This window comes from Thermochaetoides thermophila (assembly GCF_000221225.1).
Source record: "Thermochaetoides thermophila DSM 1495 unplaced genomic scaffold scf7180000011814, whole genome shotgun sequence".
Classification (NCBI taxonomy): Eukaryota; Fungi; Ascomycota; class Sordariomycetes; order Sordariales; family Chaetomiaceae; genus Thermochaetoides; species Thermochaetoides thermophila.
The window spans coordinates 2,027,938-2,054,739 of NW_006383030.1; the positions used below are offsets into that span (position 1 = coordinate 2,027,938).

Sequence of the window (26,802 nt, forward strand, 5' to 3'; positions counted from 1 at the left end):
GTTCAATGACTTACTTCCTAACCGGCTGAACTTTTCTTGACTGACTGACATCCAGGTCCTCCATTACGAAACACGTTCTGGCTATAAAGTCACTAACTCAACAGTAGGTATTCAAAGCAGCTTAGTTGTGTCATTCACGTGGTCAACCACTTCTTGGGGAGTCTTGGAGTTTTTCGAGGCAAGGCTGAAAAACTCGATAGGAAACGGCTCCAGAAGGAAGGCATTAGGCAACGGCACAGACGTCAGCCCACAACTTCCAGAACTTCTGAAAGCAGCAACACCAAAAACTCTCGGAATCACCGAACCCTTCCCGATGTCACAGTACTCATCAGATCTAGCTGCCCAGAACAAAAGCAATGGGCAAAACTCGGCTTGTCTCTACACAGGGCCCCGGGAAAAGAATCCGATACAGAGAGAGACCAAACAATGCAATTTTGCAGAAGGACACAGCTTCTAGGTATGGAAGCCACAACACCTTTTGTAGCACCTGTTTGGCTTCCTCTCGAGTGAGAGACGGCATGCCCGACTTTCCCGCTCCCCCCCCCCCTTCTCTCTCTCCCAAAAATTTTTTTTCTTTGCTGCAAAAAAGGGGGGGTTGCTTTTTTTTGTCAGGTCGAATCGGGTGACTAGCTCCCTTTCGGACCGGATGGTCACCCGTTTCGAGTCTCAAATGTCAATTAGCCCTGTCGGCAATCATTTTTTAGGCACCTACAATTCCGCATCTATTGCTATTCTTCTCTGGAGGCCTCATAGTCACTTGAACCGTGCTGTCCCCCTGGCAATCTTTTCGAGATTGTTCAGAATGGGTCACAAAAGCCAAGTGATCCATGATTCTGAGAGATATCATACCACAGAATATCGCCCAGACACAGCTTGCCAGCCAGCGCTGACCACGTTGCCCCCATCTCCATCAAATTCGGCGACCAAGAAAAAGGAAGAAAAATATCCAAGTTACACCACTTCTCAGTGGACCTGAACCCGAGCCTCACTCAGCTGCCTTGTGTGTGTGCCTCAGTTTTCCCGTCCCACATTATCTTTGTTGTCTTCCTCCCCATGCGGCGAGGACGGGCTGCCAAGGAGGGTGGGGTGATGGGTGACTGACCAGGGGCAGGCAATGATGTCATCGATCATCTGAACTCCGGGACCCGTCCATAAGACATGGCTAACGGGTCCAGGGGTAATTGGGTATTAGAAGGATGGGAAAATTCAGGAAAGGGAGGATCAGAAAAGCAAATTCCTAAAAATAAAAAATGTACATACAGTTTAGATTGGAAAAAGCTCGAGGCTTTATGCTTCAGCCTTGCAGATGGAGCCATGTTACCTGACCTGCTGTGCTTCGCTTATACGCATCCAAGTCCCGAGAGCTCCTCAATACCTGTGCCAGTTGGACCAGTTGGGGATGATCCTGACGGAAGATCACCAGCGATCGATGCTCGGCTGCTGCCGGCTACACTAGAATGCGCATCGGAGCCCAACAAGGCAACTCAGAGGTCAGCCAACATCTCAAAGCGGAAGAACACTAGACTTTCTGAACTTGCATGTCTTGTCCAACCCCTCACAACACCCCACCTCTAATGCAGCTCGCATGCGGCATAGGAGGAGAGGATCGGGCAGCCAACCATGTTGTGGATGGTTCTCCCCCTCTTTTCAGATCCAGCAGGGTGTTTAGCTGTCCTCTGCCCATAGGTCCTTTTCAGTGAGAATTCCTAATCCAACCTTATCACTACCACATTTACTACCTGGCTACCAGCCGTGTCTGTTTCCCCATCCGCTGTTACTTCCCACAGGTGCTTCTACCCATCTAACCATCCATCCTTTAAGGAAGCATTGTCCTGTCAATTTCGCGATCACTTCGTGTAAGTTCCTAAGTGCTAATGAAGCATAAGCTCCGTTGAGTCCGGACCCTTAATCTCGGTGGCTCAGCTTGACCGGTCCAAGCCTGGCTCATTTCGATCCCCCTGATGATTCCCGTGAAAGTCAGGAGACTGCACACCGGGAAGAGCCCGAAAAGCCGTTTCCATTTGGTCTCCTTCTTTGGAACCCGGCTGAGCAGGAAAAAAAAGAAAGGGAGAGAGAGAGAGAGCGCGAGGCTGACGACGACAGGGAAATCGTAAAACCGCAACCAGTCTCCTGGTGTTGGGTATAAAATCCCAGAGATAAGGACGAGGGATCCCGAGACAATCTCATCTACTGTGAACCAAACAGAGTCCATTGGCCTTCAATCGCCTCACATCCCCCACACCAACTTCTAGTTGTCTGCTCGACAGCAATATCTGTCACAATGGTCCACCTCGCTTCTGTCCCGGGCCCCGACACCAGGCAGCTCGCAGAGCGGCCAAAGAAGGTGCAGCTGCAGCTGTCCAATGACGAAGATGACTTCACGACAAGCGTGTACGGCTCGCGCTATGCAGCCCAAGACCTCCCGCGCCACGAGATGCCGGAGCGAGAGATGCCCAAGGAAGTAGCCTACCGCATGATTAAAGACGAGTTGAGTCTGGACGGGAACCCTATGCTGAAGTGAGCAACCCAACCTCCCATCTCCCTCCTCCCTCCCTTTTCCGAACAAGGCTCAGTTCTCTATACTGACAGACAGAAAGTCTGGCGTCCTTCGTAACCACCTACATGGAAGAAGAAGCCGAAAAGCTCATGACCGAAGCCTTCCCCAAAAACTTCATCGACTACGAAGAGTACCCGCAATCTGCCGAGATTCAAAACCGCTGCGTCTCCATGATCGCGCGCCTCTTCCACGCGCCCGAGGGCAACAGCGAGCACGCCGGCGCCATCGGCACATCCTGTGTCGGCTCCTCCGAAGCGATCATGCTGGCAGTGCTCGCCATGAAAAAGCGCTGGAAGAACCGGCGCCTGGCGGAGGGCAAGCCGTGTGATCGGCCGAACTTAGTCATGTCCTCGGCGGTGCAGGTCTGCTGGGAGAAGGCGTGTCGGTACTTTGAGATCGAGGAGAAGCTTGTTTATTGTACGCCCGAGAGATATGTGATTGATCCCGAGGAGACGGTCAAGTTGGTGGATGAGAATACGATCGGGATATGTTGTATCTTGGGGACTACGTATACGGGGGAGTATGAGGATGTGAAGGGGGTGAATGATTTGCTGATGAAGAAGGGCCTGAATGTGCCCATTCATGTTGATGCTGCGAGTGGCGGGTTTGTTGCGCCGTTTGTGGTGCCGGATTTGGAATGGGACTTCCGGCTGGAGCATGTTGTGTCGATCAACGTCTCTGGACACAAGTACGGCTTGGTTTATCCGGGCATCGGCTGGGTCGTCTGGCGCAGCGCGGAGTACCTCCCGCAAGAGCTCGTTTTCAACATCAACTACCTCGGTGCCGACCAAGCCTCGTTCACGCTCAACTTCTCCAAGGGCGCCAGCCAGGTCATTGGCCAGTACTACCAGTTCATCCGCCTCGGCAAGCACGGCTACCGCGCCATCATGAGCAACCTGACACGCATCGCCGACTACCTGTCGGATTCACTTGAAGCTCTCGGCTTCATCATCATGAGCAAGAAGTCCGGCGAGGGTCTACCCCTCGTCGCATTCCGCTTACCGCCCAAAGAGGACCGGCATTACGACGAGTTCTCACTCGCCCATCAGCTGCGCGTGCGGGGATGGGTTGTGCCAGCATACACGATGGCGCCGCACACAGGGAACATGAAGATGCTGCGCGTCGTGGTGCGCGAGGATTTCACCAAGAACCGGTGCGACAATCTGATCAATGATATCCGCAGCTCGCAGGCATTGCTGGAGCAGATGGATCGGGAGAGCATCAAGCGACAGGAAGAGTTTATCCACAAGCATCACACGGCGAGCGGCAAGGCAACGCATAATCATCCGAAGTTTCGGGTAAGGTCCTGTGCTACCCCTTCCCTTTTTCTTCTTTTTTCCCCTTTTCTCTTCTCTTATTTTTTTTTCTGATTTCAGAAGTAACATATACTGACTGATTTTGTGGGAGGGCTATAGAGAGAGAAACACTCGCTCCAAGGCAAGACAGGCAAGACTCACGCTGTCTGCTAAGACGGCGGCGCACCACGAGCGATCGTTTAGTATCGAGCAGAAGAGGGATATCAAAACGGGACAGGTCGTTTCATCCAAGACGACGGCAGTGCAGACGGCAAATGTTGGTCAGCAGGCTACGCTGAGCTTGGAGTTGCCTGGGGGTAGACAGCTGATGACGTTTCGCATATCATGTCCGATGTAGGGCGTGAGGCGTTTGGGTTCGGGAGAAGGGATGGCGAGGTGGTGTTTGAGTCACTCTGAGATTTGAAGTCTTACTGCTTCAAGTTTTTGAGTCATGGCTGGGTTGATTGGACGACTGTATCGTGAGTTCTGGGGCTTTTGAATGTGGCTTACTTGAAAAATCTCTCATCTTACATCTGGCGGCATCTTGACTTCCCAACATCGTTTTGCGGTTTGTTTAGGCTGGTGAAACTAGAGGATCTTATAACCGGATTGGTCTTGGTCTCGAATTCACGGTTCACAAACAAATAAATGGACTCCAGAGATGGAGTGGATCCCTTGTGGAACCGGCCGGGGGTCTGGAGTCCGAAGGGGTCCTGCTGGCCTTCTCGACCTCTTGGCTGAGAACCTTGATGGACCAGATGGACCCTGGATCCCGCGAGATTATCGATAAGATTAGATTATTTGAGCCGATTGGTTGATCAAAATTCGGAATCCCGACATCGCTCTGTCGCGACTTTTTGTGCCGTGTGTGACTCTTTTCTAGCCCCAGACCACACACCTCGGAGTCATCTTGTCGTCAGCCGTGTGTCTTCTCTAAAAGCATCGCCTCCGTGGTCTCCTCCCCTCGTCGCCAGGGGTTCCTCATCTCAATTCATCTCAATTGCTGGGGGCATCGCATCTCCTCATCGAGTCCTTGGCTGTTCCCTCTAAAACAGAAAAGACTTCTTCTGAGTCAAGTCATCGTCATCATCACCAGCAACACAATGGCCTTCCGGACCTCCCTCCGCCTCGCCCGCACGGCGCGTGCTGTCCGCCCGACGGTGACCGTCCGCTCCTTCTCGCGGACCGTTGTCGCTGCCTCTTCGCTGCCCAACCCCGACCCGGCCGAGGACTCGCGCAGCGCCGCTCTTGTCCGTGAGCATGCCCCTTTCATGGTGGCCACCTACTCTCGGCCGCCGCCCGTCTTTGTGCGTGGCGAGGGCTCGTATCTATATGATATTGATAACCGCAAGTATCTCGACTTTACTTCGGGCATTGCGGTCAATTCGCTCGGTCACTGTGATCCCGAGGTGACCAAGCTGATTGCTGAGCAGGTGTTGTTCCCCTCTTCCTCCTCTTGATCTCGTGCAAGTAATGCTAACCGCAGTTTAGTCCGCAACTCTCGTCCACGCTTCCAACCTCTACTACAACCCCTGGACGGGCGCCCTCTCCAAGCTCCTTGTCGAGCAAACCGTCGCCTCCGGCGGCATGCACGACGCCTCTGCTGCCTTCATCTGCAACTCAGGCAGCGAAGCCAACGAAGCCGGACTCAAATTCGCTCGCAAGTATGCCCGTGCGGTGGTCGACCCCTCGGGCGCCAAACACGAAATCGTCTCCTTCCGCAACGCCTTCCACGGCCGCACCATGGGCTCGCTCAGCGCGACCCCCAACCCCAAGTACCAGGCTCCCTTCGCGCCCATGGTCCCCGGCTTCCGCGTCGGCGAGCTCAACGACATCTCCGCCTTGTCCGACCTCGTCACCGACAGGACCGCCTCTGTCATCGTGGAGCCCATCCAGGGCGAAGGCGGCGTGCGCGCCGCCACCGACGAGTTCCTCCTGGCGCTTGCAAAGCGCTGCCGCGAGGTCGGCGCGCTGCTGCATTACGACGAGATCCAGTGCGGGCTGTCGCGCACAGGCCAATTCTGGGCGCACTCCCATCTTCCCAAGGAAGCCCATCCCGACATCCTGACGACGGCCAAGGCGTTGGGCAACGGCGTGCCCATCGGCGCGACTATCGTCAATGCCCGGGTCGCGGATGCCATTAAGGTGGGCGATCACGGGACAACCTTCGGCGGGAACCCGCTTGCGTGCCGGGTCGCGCATCACATTGTCCAGCGGCTGGCGGATGTGAAGTTGCAGGAGGGGGTGAGGAAGAAGAGTGACATCTTTAAGGCTGGGTTTGAGGAGTTGAGGAAGGAGTTCCCTGAGGTGGTGCTCGAGACGAGGGGGAAGGGTCTGATCCTGGGTCTGCAGCTTAGCGAGGACCCGGGGAATATCGTGAAGGCGGCGCGCGAGAGGGGATTGTTGGTTATCACGGCGGGGACGAACACGCTGCGGTTTGTGCCGAGTTTGGTGATGAGCGAAGAGGAGATTCGGGAGGGGTTGGCGATTTTGAGGGAGGCAATTAAGGCGACGCGGTAGTGGTATAAGTATGTAGGGTGATTAAATATATACGTAGGTAGTAGTTAGAAGGTTGGGACATAGTTTTCATGGTTTGGTTGGGTTCCTGGGTTTTGTGGATTGGAGTTGGGAGTCAAAGAAAAGAAAAGAAAATTTATTATTTTTCTTTAAAAGGTAGTTTTTGCTCGCGCATGTCTTGTTATGAAAAAAAAAAAAAAACTGATGGTACTTGACCGATAGCAAGGTGATACCTATTTTATATCCTCCGTCACGTACCATGCTCAGTGATGCCAACACTGACCCTGAGCCCCCTCAGTCCCTCACAACTCCTCCACAACATCCCCAAGCACCCCCGCCATTCCCCATCCACTCTGCCAAACCTCATCATGATCCCCCCAATCCCCCTCCACAACTCTCACTTCCACTCCCCTCCCCTTCTCCTTTTCCCTCTCCAAACACTCCCTCATAACCACCATCTGCTCCCTCGGCACCAGCGAATCCTGTTTACTTATCCCCAGCACCACTTTGGCTCCCTTCTTCTCTTCTAACCACTCTCCAAGCCAATCCCCTTCCGCACTAGCCGGACACACGGCCCTCCAAACACGCTCGTCATCTCCAAACGCGCCGCGCGTGAATTCCTCGTAGGGAGGGACATGTCCCTCCCATCCCTTCGGCGGTTTGTGGATGAACCCCGCAAGATCATAAAGCCCGTTGAAACCGACAATGGCCATCGGCTTTTTGCAGAGGGATAGATTTGGGGGAAGGGAGAAGCGTGTAAGAGGGGACATGATGGATTGGAAGGAAAGAGTTGCGCCGCAGGAGTGGCCGGTTAGGATGAATTCTATGTTTTCTGTGGGAGTCGAGGAGAAGATAACGCGTTGGAGGAATGATAGGCCGGTCAGGACGTCGCGGAGATGTTCGGGGTGACGGACGTTACGGTCTGGGCGGTCGGGGGCCGGGTGGTTGGGGTGGGGGGAGAGGCGGTAGTTAAGGGATGCGAGTCCGGCGAGGACGTTTTTGCTGCTGCTGCGGCTGGTGGCAGGAGTGAATCTCTTGAGCAATTCCTTTGCTGCAGGCCCAAAAGAGTCCGCTTCGATGGTCGGATCACGCCAGGCGCCGCCGTGGATGTAGACAATCCACACAAGGACTTTTTCCTGGTCCTCGCAACTGGGGACCGGGAGGGAAGAAGGCTCTGGCGGCGCCGTGGACGACGTAGCATTCCTGGCAGGAACCCAGACGTCCAGAGTCTGCAGCGGCAGAGGCCGTTGCTGACTTGGGAGATACGGAATGGAGGACTTGCACCAGCCAAGGATCCTCGTCGCATCCGGAGCTGCCTCGTCCGGGACAGTGAGAGGGGTCCAGGCCGCCGAGGACCAGGCGGCGCGGTCGGCTTCGAACGTCAGAAGGACGCTGCTAGAACTGTTTTGTGCCATTATCGCACACGGTTGCCGGCTATCGTTCTAGTGTTCGCCTCTATCCTCTCAATTAGCCTCAATTCACACCATTGACCCAGACCAGCTCCGTGCATACTTCAGCCTCAAGGATGATCTACTAATCCGTGGCGAGCCGTGACAAAGCGAAGCGAAGGAAAAACTTCCCCACAAGCTGCCCCGCGCGGAGCCCCCTTTTCCCCCGCCCCTCCGGCTCCAAGCCCGGCCGAATCGGATCATTCGCCGAGCCGGATCGATCATTCTGGGGGCCTCTGGACCACCCGAGTGGTCCCTTTGGATGCTGATCTCAGGTACAGACCATGATGCGGCGCAGACCGTAATGTACCTAAAGCTAAGGAACACCGCGACGACCGTCAGATGGACAGTCTCGCTTCTTCCACCCCCTGCTGCAAATAGTAAACACAAAACACATCATACATGCCTTTCTATACATGATACGGATGATTCCTACGTAGAATTCCAAGAGAATTCTAGAAACCCTCACGGAACATCCCCACGTTGCATGCAAGCCATATCAAGCCGTGTCCGCGCGGTACATACATACCTAGACTAAGTAACCCGCTTTCGGGCAAGAAAAGACTGGTCCGTCTCATGGGAAAAGAAGCGGACTGTTGATTACGGTGCATATGGCCGTCGTCAAGCTTGGCATGCAACTCTGGGTGTCAACCGGCACGGAAAGTTCGTTTATTTCCGGAGACATTTGTAGACCCCGAGATGTCACTGTTTACTACTGTCAATGACAGAATAGCGAGGCGGGAACAAAACGGTATAAGACCACCACCGCGAACGAGGACGGATCCCATTGACGGGTGTCCCTGCTAGCTTTCCCCGTTGACCTGTTGACAAGAAGGTGATGGAACGCGGTTGGTGGAAAATCTCCAGCTTGATCTGCTTCTATATTGGTTGGCTCACCTAGGTAGATTGCAACTCCGATTGCGTGTGGTGGTCTACATACATACACGGGCTCTCTTGGCTGTCGATCGGGCGGCAGCTAGTGAAATATTCGACTTCTGGATGTTGTTAGTTGTGAACGTGACACTGTGGGTAACAGCTTTGTTACCTTCTCTGGAATGATAAAAAGGTCAGAACGGCCTTCGGAGTATGACGCGGCTATGCTACTTCAGTATTGCTGGTAAGTTAGGGTGTTAACAAGGCGGCCATAACAAGTCACTTCCCTTGCACCTGCACGGGTCAGCAAACTTGCTTCCAATACTCACGGTTCGTGGCCATTTTGGCCTTGACTAACTGCAAAGCGGGCACTAGCCAAGCAGGACTCCGTCTTGAGATACACCTCATTTCGGCCACAGTGTAGCACAGTATCCTTTGTTCTTCTGCATGCTCAATTCCCAGTGATCGAGAGCAGCTTCTGAGTTAGAAGCACAGCAGCAGCTCAGCCTGCGTTGGGAACCAGGAGGGTTGGCAGCGGAGTGTGTACTTGTAAACCCCTCAACTTGTCACTTGACCTCGGCATTCCTATGATATATTCAGACGATCAGGCTGTAAGCACTAATCTCGACTACAATGTTGAAAACAAACCGTAAGCGGGACCGCAACTTCTGGGGGATCACAAGAACGAGGTAAGTCGATTCGAAGACAAAGACGGCGATAAAGACAAGGACTTTTCGGGACACTTGGGTCGCTATGGTAGGGAGGTGAGACAGGTACACGGCTTGATACAGACCAGGTGCTTCTCGCCGACATACCTCCCATTTCCCCCCCCCCCCCAAACAGTGTTATCGAGTAAATGTGGATGTGGAATGTCAATGGTCACGGAAACTGCTCTTGCCAGTGTGAGGACGGCGGGATCTGATGCCAGGGTTGTTGTAGTTCACTGCGAGTTAGTCGAGAGCTTGTTAGTTGGATGACACATTGGCAAGCGTATCCTGTTCAATTAACCCCTTCCTACATCCTGAGCACCGCAGTAACAGCACCAACGAGATCTCCAATAACCACACATCACCGAACACATCAATACTGTAATCCAGCCCTATCCATACGGCCACGGTGATGAGAACATTCTCCGTGTAACCCACCCTCACGAGACACAACTCTCTCCCTCTCACAAGCCAGGCACCCGAAAGGACCATGCATCAAGGAACAGGAACACAAATGAGTGTTCAACACAAAAGGGGATGACGGATCGACACAGGATCGGCAAGGCAGAAACTGCCCGCGCGCCCACCCATGCTCCGGAGAATTTTCCTCTGCTCTCGAGAAAGGTGGGGGAAGAAGAGGGAAGGGGGGCGTGCTCAAGAGACAGATCGTGACTCGGTCTCATAGTCTGTAATACCCACGAGGCCCCAGTGTGTCACGGCCATTAGTCCACTCTTCATCCTGCGTTGGACAAGCACTAGCTAGGAGGCAACACTAATGATCATCCGATGAAGGGGTTGTCTGCCCACTTAGGGCTTTGTACACCGAACAGTGCAGCCTTGGAAGGTCTGGTGTCTCAACCTAGCCCGGGGAAGGGTCAACGGCGAACCCTTCCATCTACTCGCCAGCACATGTTATTTCAACTCAATACCTCGTGTAACTGGGGAAAGGGCAGGGCAGAGCAGACGATCTGCGGCTCGCCGACCACGGTGTAACGGCTCCTGGAAAGAAACAGAGGTCGATCTCGGCGACTTCATCCGGGAAACAGGGGATGTATGCTGATAAGTATGCACCCGTGACTTTCCTGTATAAGCAGACGTGCATGGAGACACAAGGTCGTTTGTAGGTATATGAATTGTCTGCCGTGTCTCAGACAGAAACTCTCTCGATGAAGTTTGCAGTCGTTCGAGAGCGGAAGGCTTTCCGCATAAGACGGATCGGCCCGGGGGGTTGATCGAGACTGCTCGGAAAGACCGTCGGCTACGATCGAAGAGGATGGAGGAAAACGTTGGACTTTTGGCGTATCTTTGGATACCTCAAACGATGAGATATGTTCCCAAGAGATTTTGATCGCGAGTTCCAGAACGGTTGGCAAACCTTACTGTTGTCGATATCGGTTGTCGGACTATGATAACAGTGATGAGGTGCCATCTCTCTGGTCTGCCGGGAGTCTTGATCGGACTGAACAGTGCGATTTCTTCGATTTGGCCCTCTGTATACTTGTTTCGAGCTCTTCAGCGTGTTTACCTCGATTGTTCTCATACATGCATGCAAACTGCGCCGATGGCTTACTTGACCAGTGTGCAAGACCTCGTCACAAGGGTGCGTAAAACATTGTAATATACAACATCGTATCGTTACGGAAACAAGAACCCACGTAATAAAGCACACCACTGATTGGCTGCAACCCGGCGGCGAGCCATGGCCGTGTGGCCGGCGAAGCGGCTGCAGGGGGGTGAGATGTATATTTGGGGGCTTGCCGGAGAGAGCAAGTAGCGTGCGGGCTCTCGCTTGTTGTTCGCTTGTTGCTCGTGTCGGGTGCGCTGGAGGCGCGCGGCGGAGGGTCACCGCAGCATGCTGGCCGCATCTTGGATCTCTGTGATCTCGGGTCCTACATACCGATCATTGGCCGCAGCGGGCATTTGCGCCGATTAAACAGGTAACTCGTATGCACGTACCCAGTGCTATCCGCACCGTGACAGCGTTGCAGAGCACCACCAGCCCGGACGACAGGTGTGAGGCTCAGCTGCTCATCGGTCGTCCTCCCGCTTCCTTGGGATGTGCTACGTCACAGACGAGGCCTCTTTGGACCAGGGTTCCTTGAGATAAAGTCTCAGACATAACGACATCATGGTGAAAACGCACACCGGCTATCCGGCCTGGCGGTTTGCGACATGGAGCTTTTTGATACAAAGACTGCACAATACGGTATCGACTGGGACGAAAACGCCGCCGGGATGCACACAATGTGCCGAGAAGAGGCGGAAGCCGGAGAGACACGTGGAGAGCACCCTGCTGGCCCCGCCATTGCGCTTTCCCCGGTGGCTGCCGGCCAGCCAGGCTGGGGGCGTTCTCAGTTCGGAAGCTATCCGACAGGACGCTGCACGTTACGGAGACGCACAGCAAACCGAGGAAAATCGCAATCTCTGTCGTTGATCAGCCACTGTGCAAGCTCACTGTGCAAGCTTACTGTGCAAGTGCGTAACGAGAAGCTTTTCGGTTCCTCGTTTGATGCACAATAATGACGGGGTAATGTAAGTGTAAGGAATGCCAGAACGAAAAGTTTCGTATCCGTGGTTGTGGTCATGTTTCGAATACCTAACTTAAAGGAGACTCTATCCTAAACTTCATTGCATGTCAAGAACTGAAAGTTAAAGACCTGTAATTGTGGAAAGGATCTCCTGTTGCCCATCATCACTTGAGACATACTGAGACTTGGCCAGCTATTGATGAATACGAAAGGAGTAGGCGGCTGCCTGTTCCCCCCACGCGTCAAGTTGAACCACGCTGTCATTGGAGAAGATTGGCCCATGTGACAAGGCGTCGTTTGTTTCGAGACCAGCGCCGAAGCCATTTTTGTTTTTATAGAGTAGGGTGGTTCAGGCTGGTATCGCAAAAGCCTGAAACATACAGCTCATCCCAGCCCAGAAAGGGGAGAAGCTAGCGTTAGACTGTCACCCAGTACAGATTGAACTGACGCTGGGCTTGGTGTTTCTGGCTTTTCAAGGCAAGAAGTAACTATCCGCTGTCTTCATCGATCATGATAAACAGAAGGTCGGGAAATTTTGCAATTCCCCGTTCAGTTTGGGAAGATCATATGAGCAAGAAACTAGTCATAATCGCATCCTTTGATGCTTGATTCCACAAACTGCTTCATCGATCGCTCTCCTCCCCCCCCTTCCCCCCTGAGTCATTCCTGTTGATTGCACCGCATGATAGCTCTTGGCCATGCTGCAGGTGTGTAGGTGTGTATCCAACTATGACCTGATGGAAGGTCGTTGGCCAGCATCGTGTTGTCTCCTTGGATGGGTTGGTGGGTGTTAGGTGGAGAGTCCATCAAATACCAACCAAAGAGCAGCAGGTTGGCATTTATCATGCCGACTGTTCCCCAGTATGTGAGGTTTGATGTCCCCAGACCGTCGACTACTACTGGAAAGCTGTGTCACATATGTAACTAAGCCTCGCCTGCTCATACTCTAAGCATCAGGCATGCTTGTTTGCATGTTTCGCAGGGCGATGGCTGTACTTGCACAAAAAAAGATTGGACACCGGCCCTCGAAAGGTTTCGTCAGCAGACGTGGATTGTCGTCATCGTCCATCAGGATCCGGCTCTCGCCAGGTCTTCGGCGAAAACCGTGTGCCAACCAAAACCTCGAGGTTCAGCAGCCAGATGTGAGTGGCTCTTCCAGTTGGGCACTCGAGAGTTGGACTCCATCAGTCTGCAGGATCTTGCACTTCTGGCTGACCGCTTCCCGCTCCCGTTGGCTACCGAGAACATGAGGGGCAGCAGAATGCCACTTTTATCCCGCCACCTAGCCTGGGAGTCTGCCCACCATCACAGACAGCTGGACAGCCCAAAAATCTGCAGGCTACGGCGGCTGATGTGGTGGCGTTCCAGCGCCGTCGGCGATGGGCACCCTCCGTGGCTGCAGGAAGCCTAACGGCTTCTTGCCGCTTCTTTGAAGCCGCAATCATCGACCTGCAGGCTTGTGGCTGATTCCATGCACACTAATCAGCAAGCTCGGTGGTGGAGGGCTCGAACAATGGTTGCCACTGATTGCATGTCTTTGGAACTAAGGCTATTGTCACAACATACGTTTCAGTGTATGGGCAGGTAAAGCTATACAAAGTACGTTGGTTACATACCTCCTGCGCCAAGTCATACGTAAGCGACCCGCAACCATCCAGCATCACGGCTCCCGAGCGGACAAGCCGAATCATCAAAGAGTTGGTGTAGTGCAGCCACACATGCAGCACGCAGCCTCGACGTCGAGTAGGATTTGAAGGGGCTCTTGGACTGTTCTGGGCACTGCAGAGTCATCCGATTAGAGGGCATCAGCCTTGATGCGTCGGTTTTGCAGCTGAACGGATCAGTGGCAGCGGATTTGAGATAATGGAGTGTTAACAACTTGACTTGAGACCTCAGGTGGATACGGATCTGAACCAGCAGCGCCTAACACCGTAGTGATACGGGTTCTCACGATTTCATCGTTAGCAGGCCCATCGGGCATCGGATCTCAGCCACCAAACAGCTGCTGCCGCCTGCTCGTCAGGTTTCCACGCGTGGCCAGTGGATACATGCTGCAACTTGTGCAAGCTTGCACTTTTCCGCTGCGGAAGCCAAAGCCAAACCAGGAAGCCAAAAAAAAAAAAAAACTTAGGAATTGAACAGGCTGGGGTATGCATATGCAGATGGAGATGATGTGGTTCTTCTGGAGATGCTGTGTGCTGCGGACTGCTGCGACGAGCAGATTTTGTGGAGTACTCTAAGCTTAAAAGGGATTCTCTTGCAGGTTTGAAGAGGAAAAATGCCGCGACCAACGGCAAAAACAGGGGACGTCTGCCATTTCGCGGATCGGGAAGTCTCGTTTCTTGCTACGATTTACGGATTACAAGCGCAAGTGCTTGGGTTGGGTTGGGCTTCCGCAGTTGACGCTAGCCCTCTCAGCTGCCTGTTTGTAATGCAACTACCATCTACGATCCTCAAACAATCATGGAAGGTGTGGATGGCAGTCGGATCGAGGAAACAGTAACCCCTGGGTTTGTGCGGGTTCCGGTGCCGAAAAGCACCCAACACCAAAAATCCAAAATTTGCGGGAGCCAAGGACGGAAGGTTGACTCGTCGAAATTACGAGCACACCTCCTGTCATATTCTCCGTTTTGATCTCACTCTCGGATTGGTGCTCGTCCACAACAACGGCGTCAGTGCCAGGAACTCGGGACCGCGGCTCATCAGGACCTTGCCAACCACTCTCTTCATCGACCCTTTTTCGACAGATGTGTGATGCAGCTGTCGGTACATTCAGATTCCTGTGGCCAACACACATGACGTCCTGCTCCTCCAAGCCTTTCGTCTATGTTGAGACTGTACAGTACGTCGGTTACCAATATCAGTGCAAGCTTGTCCTTATCAGTCAATCAAACAGCAGCAGCGAAACGCCAATTCCACGCATCGTGCCGATCTCGATGTGAAACGTCCAGGGCGAGCTTGGTGAGCCAAGAGGCTGGCCTGTGCACGCTGGCGTCTTCCGCACCATTCACATCCCACACGCCGTGCGCCGTGGATTCCGATTTGCCGGAGCCAAGAGGACAGGGCCACAAGTTCGCTCCCTGCCGGTTCCGTCGCCGGGCTGGCTTTATGTAGGGCCGGCCAGGGCTCACCAAGCCCTGTGCCGGTTGGTCCGTGGGAGACCCCGGAACGTGGCTCGCCAGGAATCAAAATGCAACGCTTTTTCCGTCTTCCACTGCCAAGACGTGCATAGTTGAAACCTCCTTGGGTCGCTGGTCTCCACCGCGCGCACCAATTCATGGTTTTGATATTTGACAGCAAAACCCAGGCTCTCCAATTACCAGTGGAGCTCCATCGCTGCCTCGCCCACCACTGCCAAGACAGCTCGTGGCCAAGCCGCAAAGCGGCCAATCATGGCACTGCGCCGGGCGAAGGGCAGCAGGCAAGCCAGGGAGCCGTAGATGAAATGGCCGCGAGAAGCCTCTTGAAAAAGACTTTCAAGGCCGCGCGCACCGGGGTAGGACCGCTGATGATCAACAGGGGTCATTTTCAAACCTTTTTTTTCAAGGATTCGTACCAATGTATTCAGTACGGGACTGCAATTCAAGCTGCGCACTATAGCCAGCTTACTGCGCATCGTCGGCAGCATGAACGCAAGACGGAACTGCTTGCGAGTCCCTAAGAATTGGAGCCGAGTGACTGGCTGCCCGTCGGTCGTTGGGTGCCATCACCTTTCTCATCTCGGCAGTAAAAGTGAGCTCCCTACACAGTTGAGCAGAGTTGGGGAGAAAATGGAAAGAAGCCGCCACCACGCCGTTGCATTTGGATGCTTGGACGACCCATTCAATAAGCAGGAGGGTGTGCAGATGCAGCATGTGGACGGACTCTCTGTCGGCTCGGGCAGCGCTGAAGCATCAGAAGTCCTGTGCGGCTGCACCATCCATCCTGCATCTGAGAGTTCTGCGGGCGGGCAACTCTGGCTGGTGGAAAATACTCTGCCGGTAATTAACACTGTGCCAAAAAGCCGCTAGCGTTACAGGTGCGTTGAATCCTCTCGTAACTTACCGGAGCGGTCGCCGGACGCTTGCCGAAGCCGAATAACACCCCGCATTGGCTCCAGGCCGCCTTTCGCTTGTTCACAAGGGTTTTGGTTCACAGGCTGGAGACCCAGGCTCCGCATCTCGGAGGAGAAACCGAAGTTTCTATGATCTTTCGCCGAGCGACGTTGTAGATGCCAACACTAATACTACACGGACGGGACCTGCGGTTAATACTACGTATCCTATTTGCGCGCCTGTACGCACACGCGCGCACACTCTATGCTTGCTGCTGATGAGGACGAGGCTGATCTGACTCTGACCGCAGATGGTTCGGGATCTCGGTGAGCAAGCTCCACTGGGAGGGCACCCCCAAACCTTGATTGGGCATGGTCTTGGCACTGCTCTCTGCTTGTTGACCTCACCGATGAGCTCCGGACAAAGTTGTTGGCTTTGCTATTTTGCTCCGGATTAAGATCACATGTGGAGTGTGCTGGAGTAACTGGAGCAGCGGCAAACGAAGGACCCCGTTGTTTGATGTCCACAGCTTCCAAAGTCTGTGAGCTAGTCAACCAGTCAGAATTGTCGCTGTACTGGTTGCAGCTTTCGTCAAGCAACAAACTCGACCAAGGAGGCGGCCAAGAGCGGCCAATGCCTGCAGCTTCCGGCTTCCGAAGCCTCCACCCGAGCTGCCCTTGTGTTGCCGACTTCCGGCGGCTTGTTTGGGAAGACCCGAGAAAGGCGAGAAAGGACGCAAGACACTTTGTCGAGAGCATGCAAGAGAATTCCACACATGTTTGCTGCAATCGCACGTGCTCCTAAGGAAGCTTAAGCTTAAGCTATGGAGGCCGGCTGAATGCTCACATGTTTGACGATGATCTTTTGCCGGGGTTCTTTCCTTGGCTAGTAGCGGTTCCGGAGATGCGGGATCTTGCTCAAAGGGGGGTGAGAGCGCATGGCGATTGCAGACATTGGGTAGTTGCCCCGGTTGGTTCTGTTTGTAGGGTCTGGGAACAGCCGGCCAAGGCAGCAGAAACGGAGCTGGTGCTGACGCTTGCTACACTGCTTCAGAGCCAAATACGGATCCCCTGCCTGTACAAGAACGAATGACCTCAACGGTATGCCTATACGTATTCAGCGTATGCTGAATGCTACTCTCCATGTCGATAGGTAGCTACGACACCGACCGCCATGTCATGGTAGCAGTGACGAGGCACCAGGCTTGGGGGCAGTTGCAAAGCTTGTTGCGACATCATCAAATCAGAAGAGCAGTTAGCCGAGAGAGCGGCGGAAGATCCGGGACAGCTATGCCGAACCCAACGATGAGAAGCTCTGTTTCAGTCATACGACCCTATGATGCGACCCGGCGTTCACTCGCCACGTCCAATCCTACATTTTGTGAACCACGTCGCGGGCAGTCGTCGTCACTTGTTGTCGGTCACTTGCGCAAACATGGTTTGGCTGCTGCGGGCATTGTGGACAGGATGCGCCTGAAATGTGTCGACAGTTCGACGATTCATGATGTTGCCAAAACTGCAACTGACCATCAATCGGACGAACAGCCGCTTGCGTGTCTCGAAGGCTTGTCAACTCGGGGAGAAGCAGCACATCCTCAACGCCACACATGCATTGGGAACAAGGGCGAGGTGCAAGCCGCAGGTAAGCAGAAAATACACCAGCACAGTCGTGCCGCCGCGCTGGCTCCATGATCCGGAACCATATCTTCGCTTGAGTTCGAACGCCCCACTTTCTGGCCCTCTTCCATCATCAATTTTCATCCCCATCACCCCTGATCACTTCAGTCCTAACGAGCCAGTCGGACTCATCGTGTTCTGTCACCTTGTCATTGTTGATTGTGACGAGCGATCTGAGGAACCAACTGTCATACCAGGCTGGGAAGGCAAGAGAGATAAGGTGTTGATGTCACCACACCTTATTTTTCGACCGATGACCTCCCTCTTTCTCGGGGGGCTCGGGGGGCTGAGTCCACGGCTGGAACCGAAGCAAAATGACATGAACTTTGGATCAACCGGGTCCAGGGTCCTTCATCAGTGGCCCGAAACACCATGTCCTACTGGGAGGGCAGCCCTGCGCTTCGGAAATCGTGCTCGTTGTAGAGTCCTCGCACAAGGATTGATCAGAGGGGGTACGTACATTCGTACCGTAATCTGTTTCACGCACAGTGCGTACGGATTACAAAATCCGGAAACCTACCTGCCGGTGGCTGTACGTACATACCTCCACATTCCGTAACGGTAAGCGATAATTTCATGGTCTTTACAGGAGTGCACATGTGACTGATGATTGTGAGCCAGCCTTACAGATATGCTCAGAGAATAGGGCCTGAACGTGTCTTCAAGTTGTCGATAGATTCCATGCTCGCCACCTATGCTGTGTACAGCCAGCGTCGGTGTGTATCATCGGTCAGGTTTCAGTTGTCCACAAATCATCAGTCTCTGCTCTTCGCCCAGTGTAAGAGCACCGAAGGAAAGGCAACAGTTGGAGGTGAACTTGTGTTAGGCAGGCGCAGCGTCCCCGCTAACACATAGTGCGGTAGGCGCAACACGCTACAGAGCACACTAGTGATGACTTGTTCATATTGTTCTCGATACATCCAGGCCACTTTCGGTAAGCAAGTCCTGGGCATCAAGTTCCTCTCTCTTATAGCTACGGGTTATTATGCACAAGAGACAACTTGGTGATTCTGTTCTTTTGAAGTTTAACTAATCATTGACGAAATTCCATCCGTACAAGCGGCGACACATAGCACTGGGGAGAACGAAAATTATGCATGTAGCCATGATTGTATATGCAAAGTCGGTATGGAGGTCTGACTTTCGGCTTTCTTTTTCTGAGCTTCCTCGCCACCGGCTACTGCAGCAGCTGCAGCAGCAGCATCAACCTATCAAGTTCTGACGGCCATAAGCGACCGTTTTCCTCCTGAGGCGGCTACTTTTGCGCACGCCGTGCCGCGCCGCGTGCTTTTCGCCGAACCAGGCAGTCCAGCAGCCACGGGCGATCCGGCAGATACAAACTGTGCGAAGCACTGCAAGGACAAGCACGGTATTCAACTGTACATATCCATAAGGCAACACCTGAGAGAACAAGTCTGCTAGGTACATCAACAGACACACTGGTATTAGTAGCTTGCGACCTCCCTCGAGAAAAGCCACTGCTTGACTCGGTGAAGATATACGTATCTTCGGTGTTGTATGTATGTATCCCGAAAAAAAACGTAAGATTGTCTGCTGCTGCCCGGTTCGGATTAACAGACGGCGCAGTTACTGTGCTGACAGGACCCGAATTCTTGCCATGCAACGTCGGAGCCGCGGAATCTGCAGAGACGGCAGGATGAGAACCAGGACATCAGACGGGTCGCGGATCAGGAGCGGCATTGAGGTTGCACGGCGTTGCAGCACAGTCAAAAGACCTCCCACGCTGGGACTTTTGAGCACGGGGGGCTCTGGAGAAATCGTCCGCTGTGACTGGGGCGGTTTTGAAGCCGCCTATGCAGTGTGGTTTTATGGTCGTATTGTGGGAACCCAGGAGGGAAACGCCGTCAGTCGAGTTGTCATACGGCGAGTCAATTGCCCTTTCCTCTGTCCCTGCCATTGACCGTAGTTTTGGCCTTCTTGCCTACAGATTGCCTGAACAAGTTCCTACAAGAGAACTCTCTCTGAGGCCGGACATGGGAGACGTGCGACGAATCGGACGACAGAGAGCTGCTGCAGGATAGAAGCAAAAGGACTTACATACAGACACAGGCACAAATACTTACACAAGGCGGGCCGAGACTGTGGGCTGCACGTAATCTTCCAGGCTGCCAGTATCTGACCAAGTGCCCCCAACTTATTGACTCGCAACTGCAAATGCGCAGAGCAGAGGCAAGGTATTCAGCATCAATTCCGCGAATCGATGACTTTTTTTCCAATTAAAAAACGCCTTGAAACAGGCCAGTCCACGTCTCGGAAGCTGAAGGACAAGTTGAATCCCATGGAGTGGGCAGCCAGTAAGTCCCAAAAAAGTCGGCAAACCCTCATGGACCCTGGTTGACATTTACATCCACACCCACCCCGGCAGGCTAGCACCCCCCTTCCTGGACCTCACCCCCTCCTGGCCTTCCCCCCTGGATCTCCTTCGGCAAACCTTCCCCACCCCCCTCCCCAAAATATTTCCCCGTTTGCGAGTTCCCCAGAGCCCGCTCTATTGGGGACAGTGTGGATCCCATCCCGAATCAGGTGCGCGGCCCAGGCGTGCGGCCAGTTGGGCCTTCCCCCGGGGGGGGGGGGAGGGAAGGCACAGGGCTCCAGGCCTGCCGGTCCTTCTTAAAGCAGACGAGTACAATGAGCGCCGCTCCATCGTCTTATCCTTCGTCATATCTTCTGAGTCCGAATCCGAGTCCGTGGTCCCTCCCATCACAACACCCACGACCACGACCGACGACAACGCTCACACGCACGCCGGCAGCTCCAACACGAACACTTGAACAATCGCCGTTGCCGCTATCGCCGCCCCCATTCGGACCACATCATTAGCATCCTCGGAAAGCATTCTCGGCGGCCTCATGCGGTCCGGTGCCAGCACGACACCCAGTGCTGCGGCCCCCAGCACGAAATCGAACGCCCCTCCGCCGCCGCATCCCATCGGTGTTCCCCCGACCCTGCCGTCAGTTCACCAGCTCTCGGGCGGCTCTCTTCACCCGCCCTACACTCCCGGAACTGCCACGTCGTCCGCGACCATCATGGAGCGCGAATCTCTGCCGTCGAGCGACTCTGTCGCCGGCACCCCGCGGGCTGCCCACGCCCAGCTGCCATCACAGGCGCCCGCCAGCAGCGCCAATCTGTCCAATGCAGCCACTGCAGTCCCTGCTGTGCCCGGCCAGGGCCAGAAGCGCGCGTACCGACAACGGAGAAAGGACCCAAGCTGCGATGCCTGCCGCGAGAGGAAGGTCAAGTGCGATGCCACCGAGACGACTAGCTGTTCCGAGTGCTCGAGCCGGAGCGTAAAGTGCCAGTTCACCAAGGAGACCAACCGTCGCATGTCAAGCATCAAGCAGGTGCAGGATCTGGAGAAGCAGATGGAACGTATTCGTCGCGAGAATAACAGCCTGCGCCGCATGCTACAGGAGCGGGACGGCCGCCAGTTCGACATGGACATCGACGGCGTCGAGCAGCTGCCCCTGCTGCTGCCCGAGATTGGTCAGCAGCCCAAGAAGAAGAAGCGCCCGGCTGGCAATTACGATCTGTCCCGCGCGAGGGCCAACCTGCATAACTTCTCGCGTGGTATTTGGAAAGCTCCTGTTCCCCATCGCGTGAACCCACCGGCTCCCGAGCTCCGCGACTACCAGCAGATGCTGCCCCCGCAGCAGAAGACTAACATTCTCACCGAGGCATACTATGTTCATGTCCACCCCATGGCCCCCATCCTGCATTGGGGCTCATTCATGCAAACCGTTGAGGCCATGTATCGTCCAGGCAGCCCGCTGCGTCTGCCCCAGGCCTTCCTGTCTGTGTTCTTTGGCGTCCTGACGCTGGGAAGCCTCTTCACGACCCACCAGGATATTGACCAGAACGGTCCCCTCGGCGCCCCTCAGCTGCTGGAGACGACACGTTCTCTGATCGATCCGTGGTGCAACGATTACGAGCTTGACCACGTCCGTGTTCTCGTGCTGATCACCATGGCTCTGAACGAGCTCAACCTAAAGTCGGCGGCTTGGACATGGCTCGGAAGTGCCATCCGGGTCGCTCAGGACCTTGGTCTCTACACCGAGTCCGCCGACCCGGCGCCTACGTCGTTCATTGAGGCCGAGATGCGCCGGAGGACCTGGTGGACCATCTACATCCTCGACCGCACACTGGCTATCGAGCTTGGCCGTCCCATGACCATCGACGATGCCGACTGCGATGTTTCTCTGCCGACAGCCGTGGACGACTGCCACATCACCGACCACCGTGGGCCCAGCCTGCCTCTGGGTGTCAGCCAGATCACCACCTCCCTCCTGTCCGTCATCCACATCGTGCGCTCGTACACGGCTCTGGCTAGGGCGCTTGCCTCGCCCGTCATTGCCCCGACCCGCCTGGCTACTTTCGATCAGCACTTCGCTGCCTGCCGCCGGACCTTCCCTCCGGCATGTGATTCCACTTCTCAGGCGCCTCTGGGCATTGCCTTCCTGAACTCGCTCGCCCATCTGCTCAACGCCCGCTTGATCCTCCATCGCCACAACCTCCTCCCCTCGTGCCCTGCCGACGTGCGTGCTGTTGCCATCGAACAGTGTACTCACACCGCCCTCGAGACCGTCTCGCTCGTGTCCCGCTGCCCCAGCCTTCTCGACGGCGCTACCTCGCTGCTCATCACCCACATCTTCCGTTGTGCCCTCTTCCTGCTCTTCACCGGCTACTTCGACCAGGCCGCCCAATGCATCCGCTTCCTCCTTCCCCTCCAGGACCGCCGCGACGTCGTCATTCCCTGCGCCCGCTTCCTTGCCTTCTTCATCCAGGCCCTCTCCGCTCGCCGTGCCGAGATCATCGCTTACCTGTCTCAGATCCAGTCCACAGGCCAGCCTTCGCCGTACGGCCCTCTTCCTCCGGCCCATCACCGCCCGTCTCCTGCTGAGGTGCACAGTGCCTTGCTGCGTGATGAGGAGCTGCTGGTCTACGTCAGCTGCGACCTACAGGCCAATGTTGAGACCGCCTGGGTCTGGGCCGGCGTCAGCGAACGTGAGATCCAGCATCATCAGCAGCTGACTCCTCCGCCCATCAGCCCCGGCGCTAAGAACAGCGCCTTCAGCCCCGAGGTTCGCACTGGCCTCAGCAATGACGAGAGATGGGAATGGGGTCCCGGTTCGACCAGCTGGGAAAGCCTGTTCAACTCGGTGCGTCGTCTGGCGACTGGCGAGGCCGATACCCCTCCGACTAGCACCAGCCATGTTCCCCCACCTCCCCCAGCTCATCACTACAACCATCACGCTCCGCCGCCGCCGCCGCCGCCGCCGCCACCGCCATCCGCCTCTCGGCCTCCTCAGCCATGGGCCGCTTCTTCGTCTGCTCCCCCGCCGCCTCCTCTTCCCCCGCTCATGCCCCCTCATCAACAACAGCATCATCAGCCTCCTCCCCCGCCGTCTCAGCATCACCATCAACAGTCTGCTATTAAGATGGAGATCGCTCCTCCTCCTCCTCCTCCTCCTCCGCCGCCGCCGCCTATTCCATCGGCGTCTGCGACGCCGAGGCCGACGGGGAGTGGGTTGAGTTTGCCACCAGTGAGCAGCAGTCCGACTAAGGGGGGTTTTGGGGCATCGGTGAAGAATAAGAGGGACGAGAGGATTAGTATTGCAAACATTATTTAATCGTGGGATAATCCAGAGACATCATGGTGTTGACACATAAGGGAAGCGAAGCACAGAAATGATAGAGAGAGGGGATATGAGCATGAAGTAATACTTAATGTTGGGTTAGATAATGACGGAGATGATACCACTGGAGTAGAGAGGTGTTTGGGTTGGCAGTGATGAGCCTGACGAAAGGATTAACGGTTGTATCTTGTGGCGAGAGAGCTATACCTGACAGGATCTTTGACAGTAAGGATTTGGACCATCGGAGACGGTTTGTCAATTGGGTCGGCTGTTTGTTTTTGGGTGTACATCATTGGGAGTGTCCGTCTGTGGGTGTCGTGTGTATTTGTCAGGTATGGGACACGGTCGGGTTCGTGAGTTCTTTTTTTTTTTTTTTTTTTGGTTGATTGATCATTGCATTGGTGATCAGTACACATGTTAGGTAATGTTGGTTAGCATGAATATTGGTGGGTATAAACGGATGATGGGTTGGATGGATGCGTGGCCGGGTTGAGATACCAAAGAGATGATAAGTTCTTTATCAGATTTATGATTTATGGACGTTTTGGTTACCTACACAATCGTTTTTTTCTTTTTTTGGGGGGGTTGATATTCTATGATGAACAGTGGCTCTGGTTGCCACATTGCACACCTGACGGCTTTTTTATTTGAATTCTTGAGATGATGTGAATATATATTGAGTAATGGTGTATAAAATGGATGCCTATACATGTACTGAATGTGACGATCAAGACAGGCCTCCTGAAATGAGTTCGAGGGGTGCGAGGCCGCTGATCTGAGAAGACAGGAGTTCTCACACGGTTAGAATGATCGCTGTGATCACCAGTTGAGCAGGCAAACTGTCTGTATTGCTGACTGGGGAGCTTCTTGGGCTAGATGGCCCTGCCTGGAATCTGTCTACATCTTACTGCATCTTAATATACCCCTGTGGCTTCCTTTGTTCCGTTGAGAATCAACATCCTTGGGTGTTAAGGATCAATTCCTCTTAGCGTTAAGGAACGCATGCCCGATGCGTGGGGTCGTTGGAAACAGATACCTAGGCTTGATGGTTCACCACTCCCTTTTACTCTGATCAGTTGGCTGCACGGGACCCACTCTTCCAGATAGAGCTCTTGTTGGTCATGACACTGAGAGTTAATGCAATAAGATCTTCCCACTTAGAACTCTGTGATAGCCATATCCCTCCTTGTGGTGAGTTGGTCAATGGAAACATGGATAACAGCTCTTCCAGAGGGAGTGAAACAGATTCGTAATAAAGAATAAGAAGAAGAATAAGAGGGGGAGGAGCAGGAGGAGGAGGAAACCATCTTTCCTTTCATCCCTGTCCCAACCCTCTTTCTAAATGGTTCAACACCAAAGGGTCACTAAGACTGATGTTTGTAAAAAGGGGCTTACTAAGTACGTAGGTACTATATAAATTTAAATAGATAGTATGAATGGGATATAAACAAATATCAAAACCTGGAAGTGAATACCAAAAGTCTATTGCTCCCTTCAATCTTACTTTTATACAGTACTTTGCTCTCCCAACCAGCATCACGTTCCGGTCTGCTCTGACACTTTCACTTATTTGAACTCCAACCCCCCCCCCCGGCCGCGCCCTCGCCCCCCGATACTCGACATCCGTCCACTCGCTCAACTCATCGAGTCAAGCTCAATCCCCCATAAACAGGCACAATCTCAAAATTATCCAACCACACTTCTATCTCCCCGCCATTTGGCTTCACCTCAATATACACATGAATCTCATTCTCCGACTCATCGTGTGAGCAAGCGAACAGCGTGCTGACCCGCTGCCATCCCTCGGGAATCTCGTCGCCTGTTTGCCAGATGAGAAGTGTCGCGCCGCTGTCGGTTGTGATGCTCATGAGGATGCCGGGGTCTGTATGCGAGGCGTTTTCAGGGAGAGTGGGCTGCAAGGAGTAGGAGGCCAGAAGGCGGTATACTTGACCGGGTATGCTGTTTGATTTATTTTTTTTCTCGGTTAGCTCAGGCCTACACTGCCCTCGAGTCGACAACGAGAAGAAAGATGAAGAAGAGATCAAAAGTGTGTATAAAAGGATAAAAACACGAAATCGTACCAGTAATATCCATACCGCAAACTGACCATCCCCGTCTGGTAATGGGGCGGCATGGTCTTCACCTTTGCCACGGCCATCTCATTGCCGCCGTCTGGCGCCGTGCTCGCCTTCTTGGTTAAAAAAGTGTCGCCAGTGTTCACCGTCCAGAAGCGGAACCAGTTCTCTTCGAAGTCCAGGTTGGGGTTATCCGTGCGCTTGGGGTTGACAGTGGCTGTTGTTGTCATCGATGTGACTGTGTCGGTAGTGGTTGCTGTGACGGTGACATCTGTGGGCGCAGCGGTCTCGGTGATGGTGATGACCACAGCAGTGGGGGTTGTGGGCGTGAGGCCGATGCAGGTGCAGGCTTGGGTGAATTCCTCCGCGCTATCGCTGTCAACAGTGAGGGAAGCTAGACACGAAGGAGGACGGGTACGACACGCCCGCTTGGCCTTCCTTCTTCTCTTGTGGAGGAAGACATCTTCGACGCCGACACTTTTCTTCTGTTCACCTTCATCATGGGTTGTCACCGTCGTCCATACCGTTTCAGTTTCCTCAGCGATCCATTCTCTGATGGTCCTGTTTACCAGAGAGGAAAAAGAAAAGAACAAAAACATGGTCAGCGGGTATCACGTCCTCGGAGTCAAAGGTACATACACAGTCGGCGTGATGATGACCGTGCTGGTCTTGGTCAGGGCAGAGATCTCATCGGTGAGGACGTGAGCTGTGCAAAATGAGGATGCGGCGGAGAGAGAGTGGGTGAAGCAGTCGTAGATGGCGTTTTTGGCGCATTCGGGCTCAACCGCGGCGAGAGCAGCTGCAGTGCCGGCGAAGAGGACGGTCGGGAGGGTGTTGAGACGCATTTTGAGGGCGAGGGCTTATGCTCGACGGCACTCAAACGGTCAGTTAAGTTGAGGAGGACGAGGGAAGTGATACTCAGATATAAAGGCCATCATGATTTCATGATTATCCACTCAGTCAGGGGAAACAAATGTGAAACGGTCTGGATATTGAGATCATCGCCGTTGGGAAACAGGTTGTGGTGGGCGCCGAGCAAGACGCAAAGTCCTACAGTCATGATTTGCATACTCAGGAGGGCATACATGACTTCGAAAACCAATCTTTTTCTGAACACGAAGTGGGACATATCAGCTCATCTCATTGCTGCAAGGGCAGGCAAAATTGCATGAGCTTGGAGCAGAAAGGACATCAAGCCATGCGCAGATGTCATAGTCATCGTAAGCTGGCATCATCATCGGCTGGAAATTTGGGAGTTGTCATACATTCACATTCGCACCTTATTGTAGCTGCTAAACGAACACCAACTGATTGTACAAGCGATGATACATGTCATTGTCTTAGTTATGAGGTTGATATGCCAACAAAGCCAACTAACCATAAGCAAGCTAGTGTTGCCAAGGGCCACCGACATCTTAGTGGAGTTGATTAAGGGTGA

General features: G+C 54.0%; 5 protein-coding genes across 5 annotated transcripts; 3 read left to right on the top strand and 2 right to left on the bottom strand.

Moving 5' to 3' along the window:
- Positions 1 to 2,281: 2,281 nt before the first annotated feature.
- On the top strand, positions 2,282 to 4,210 carry CTHT_0015750 (glutamate decarboxylase-like protein; the record flags this gene model as incomplete). The annotated part of the gene is made up of 3 exons (XM_006692015.1): positions 2,282 to 2,517; positions 2,598 to 3,855; positions 3,965 to 4,210. 3 exons carry the CDS (start codon positions 2,282 to 2,284, stop codon positions 4,208 to 4,210), a joined length of 1,740 nt encoding a protein of 579 aa, XP_006692078.1.
- A 745-nt stretch (positions 4,211 to 4,955) lies between these two features.
- On the top strand, positions 4,956 to 6,372 carry CTHT_0015760 (acetylornithine aminotransferase-like protein; the record flags this gene model as incomplete). The annotated part of the gene is made up of 2 exons (XM_006692016.1): positions 4,956 to 5,285; positions 5,344 to 6,372. 2 exons carry the CDS (start codon positions 4,956 to 4,958, stop codon positions 6,370 to 6,372), a joined length of 1,359 nt encoding a protein of 452 aa, XP_006692079.1.
- A 299-nt stretch (positions 6,373 to 6,671) lies between these two features.
- On the bottom strand, positions 6,672 to 7,784 carry CTHT_0015770 (uncharacterized protein; the record flags this gene model as incomplete). The annotated part of the gene is made up of 1 exon (XM_006692017.1): positions 6,672 to 7,784. The coding sequence occupies one exon, from the start codon at positions 7,782 to 7,784 to the stop codon at positions 6,672 to 6,674; it is 1,113 nt and encodes a 370-aa protein (XP_006692080.1).
- Positions 7,785 to 20,505: 12,721 nt separating this feature from the next.
- CTHT_0015780 (uncharacterized protein) lies at positions 20,506 to 23,283 on the top strand (the record flags this gene model as incomplete). The annotated part of the gene is made up of 1 exon (XM_006692018.1): positions 20,506 to 23,283. The coding sequence occupies one exon, from the start codon at positions 20,506 to 20,508 to the stop codon at positions 23,281 to 23,283; it is 2,778 nt and encodes a 925-aa protein (XP_006692081.1).
- Positions 23,284 to 24,929: 1,646 nt separating this feature from the next.
- Positions 24,930 to 26,209, bottom strand: CTHT_0015790 (uncharacterized protein; the record flags this gene model as incomplete). The annotated part of the gene is made up of 3 exons (XM_006692019.1): positions 24,930 to 25,248; positions 25,371 to 25,925; positions 26,004 to 26,209. The coding sequence occupies 3 exons, from the start codon at positions 26,207 to 26,209 to the stop codon at positions 24,930 to 24,932; spliced, it is 1,080 nt and encodes a 359-aa protein (XP_006692082.1).
- Positions 26,210 to 26,802: the final 593 nt, after the last annotated feature.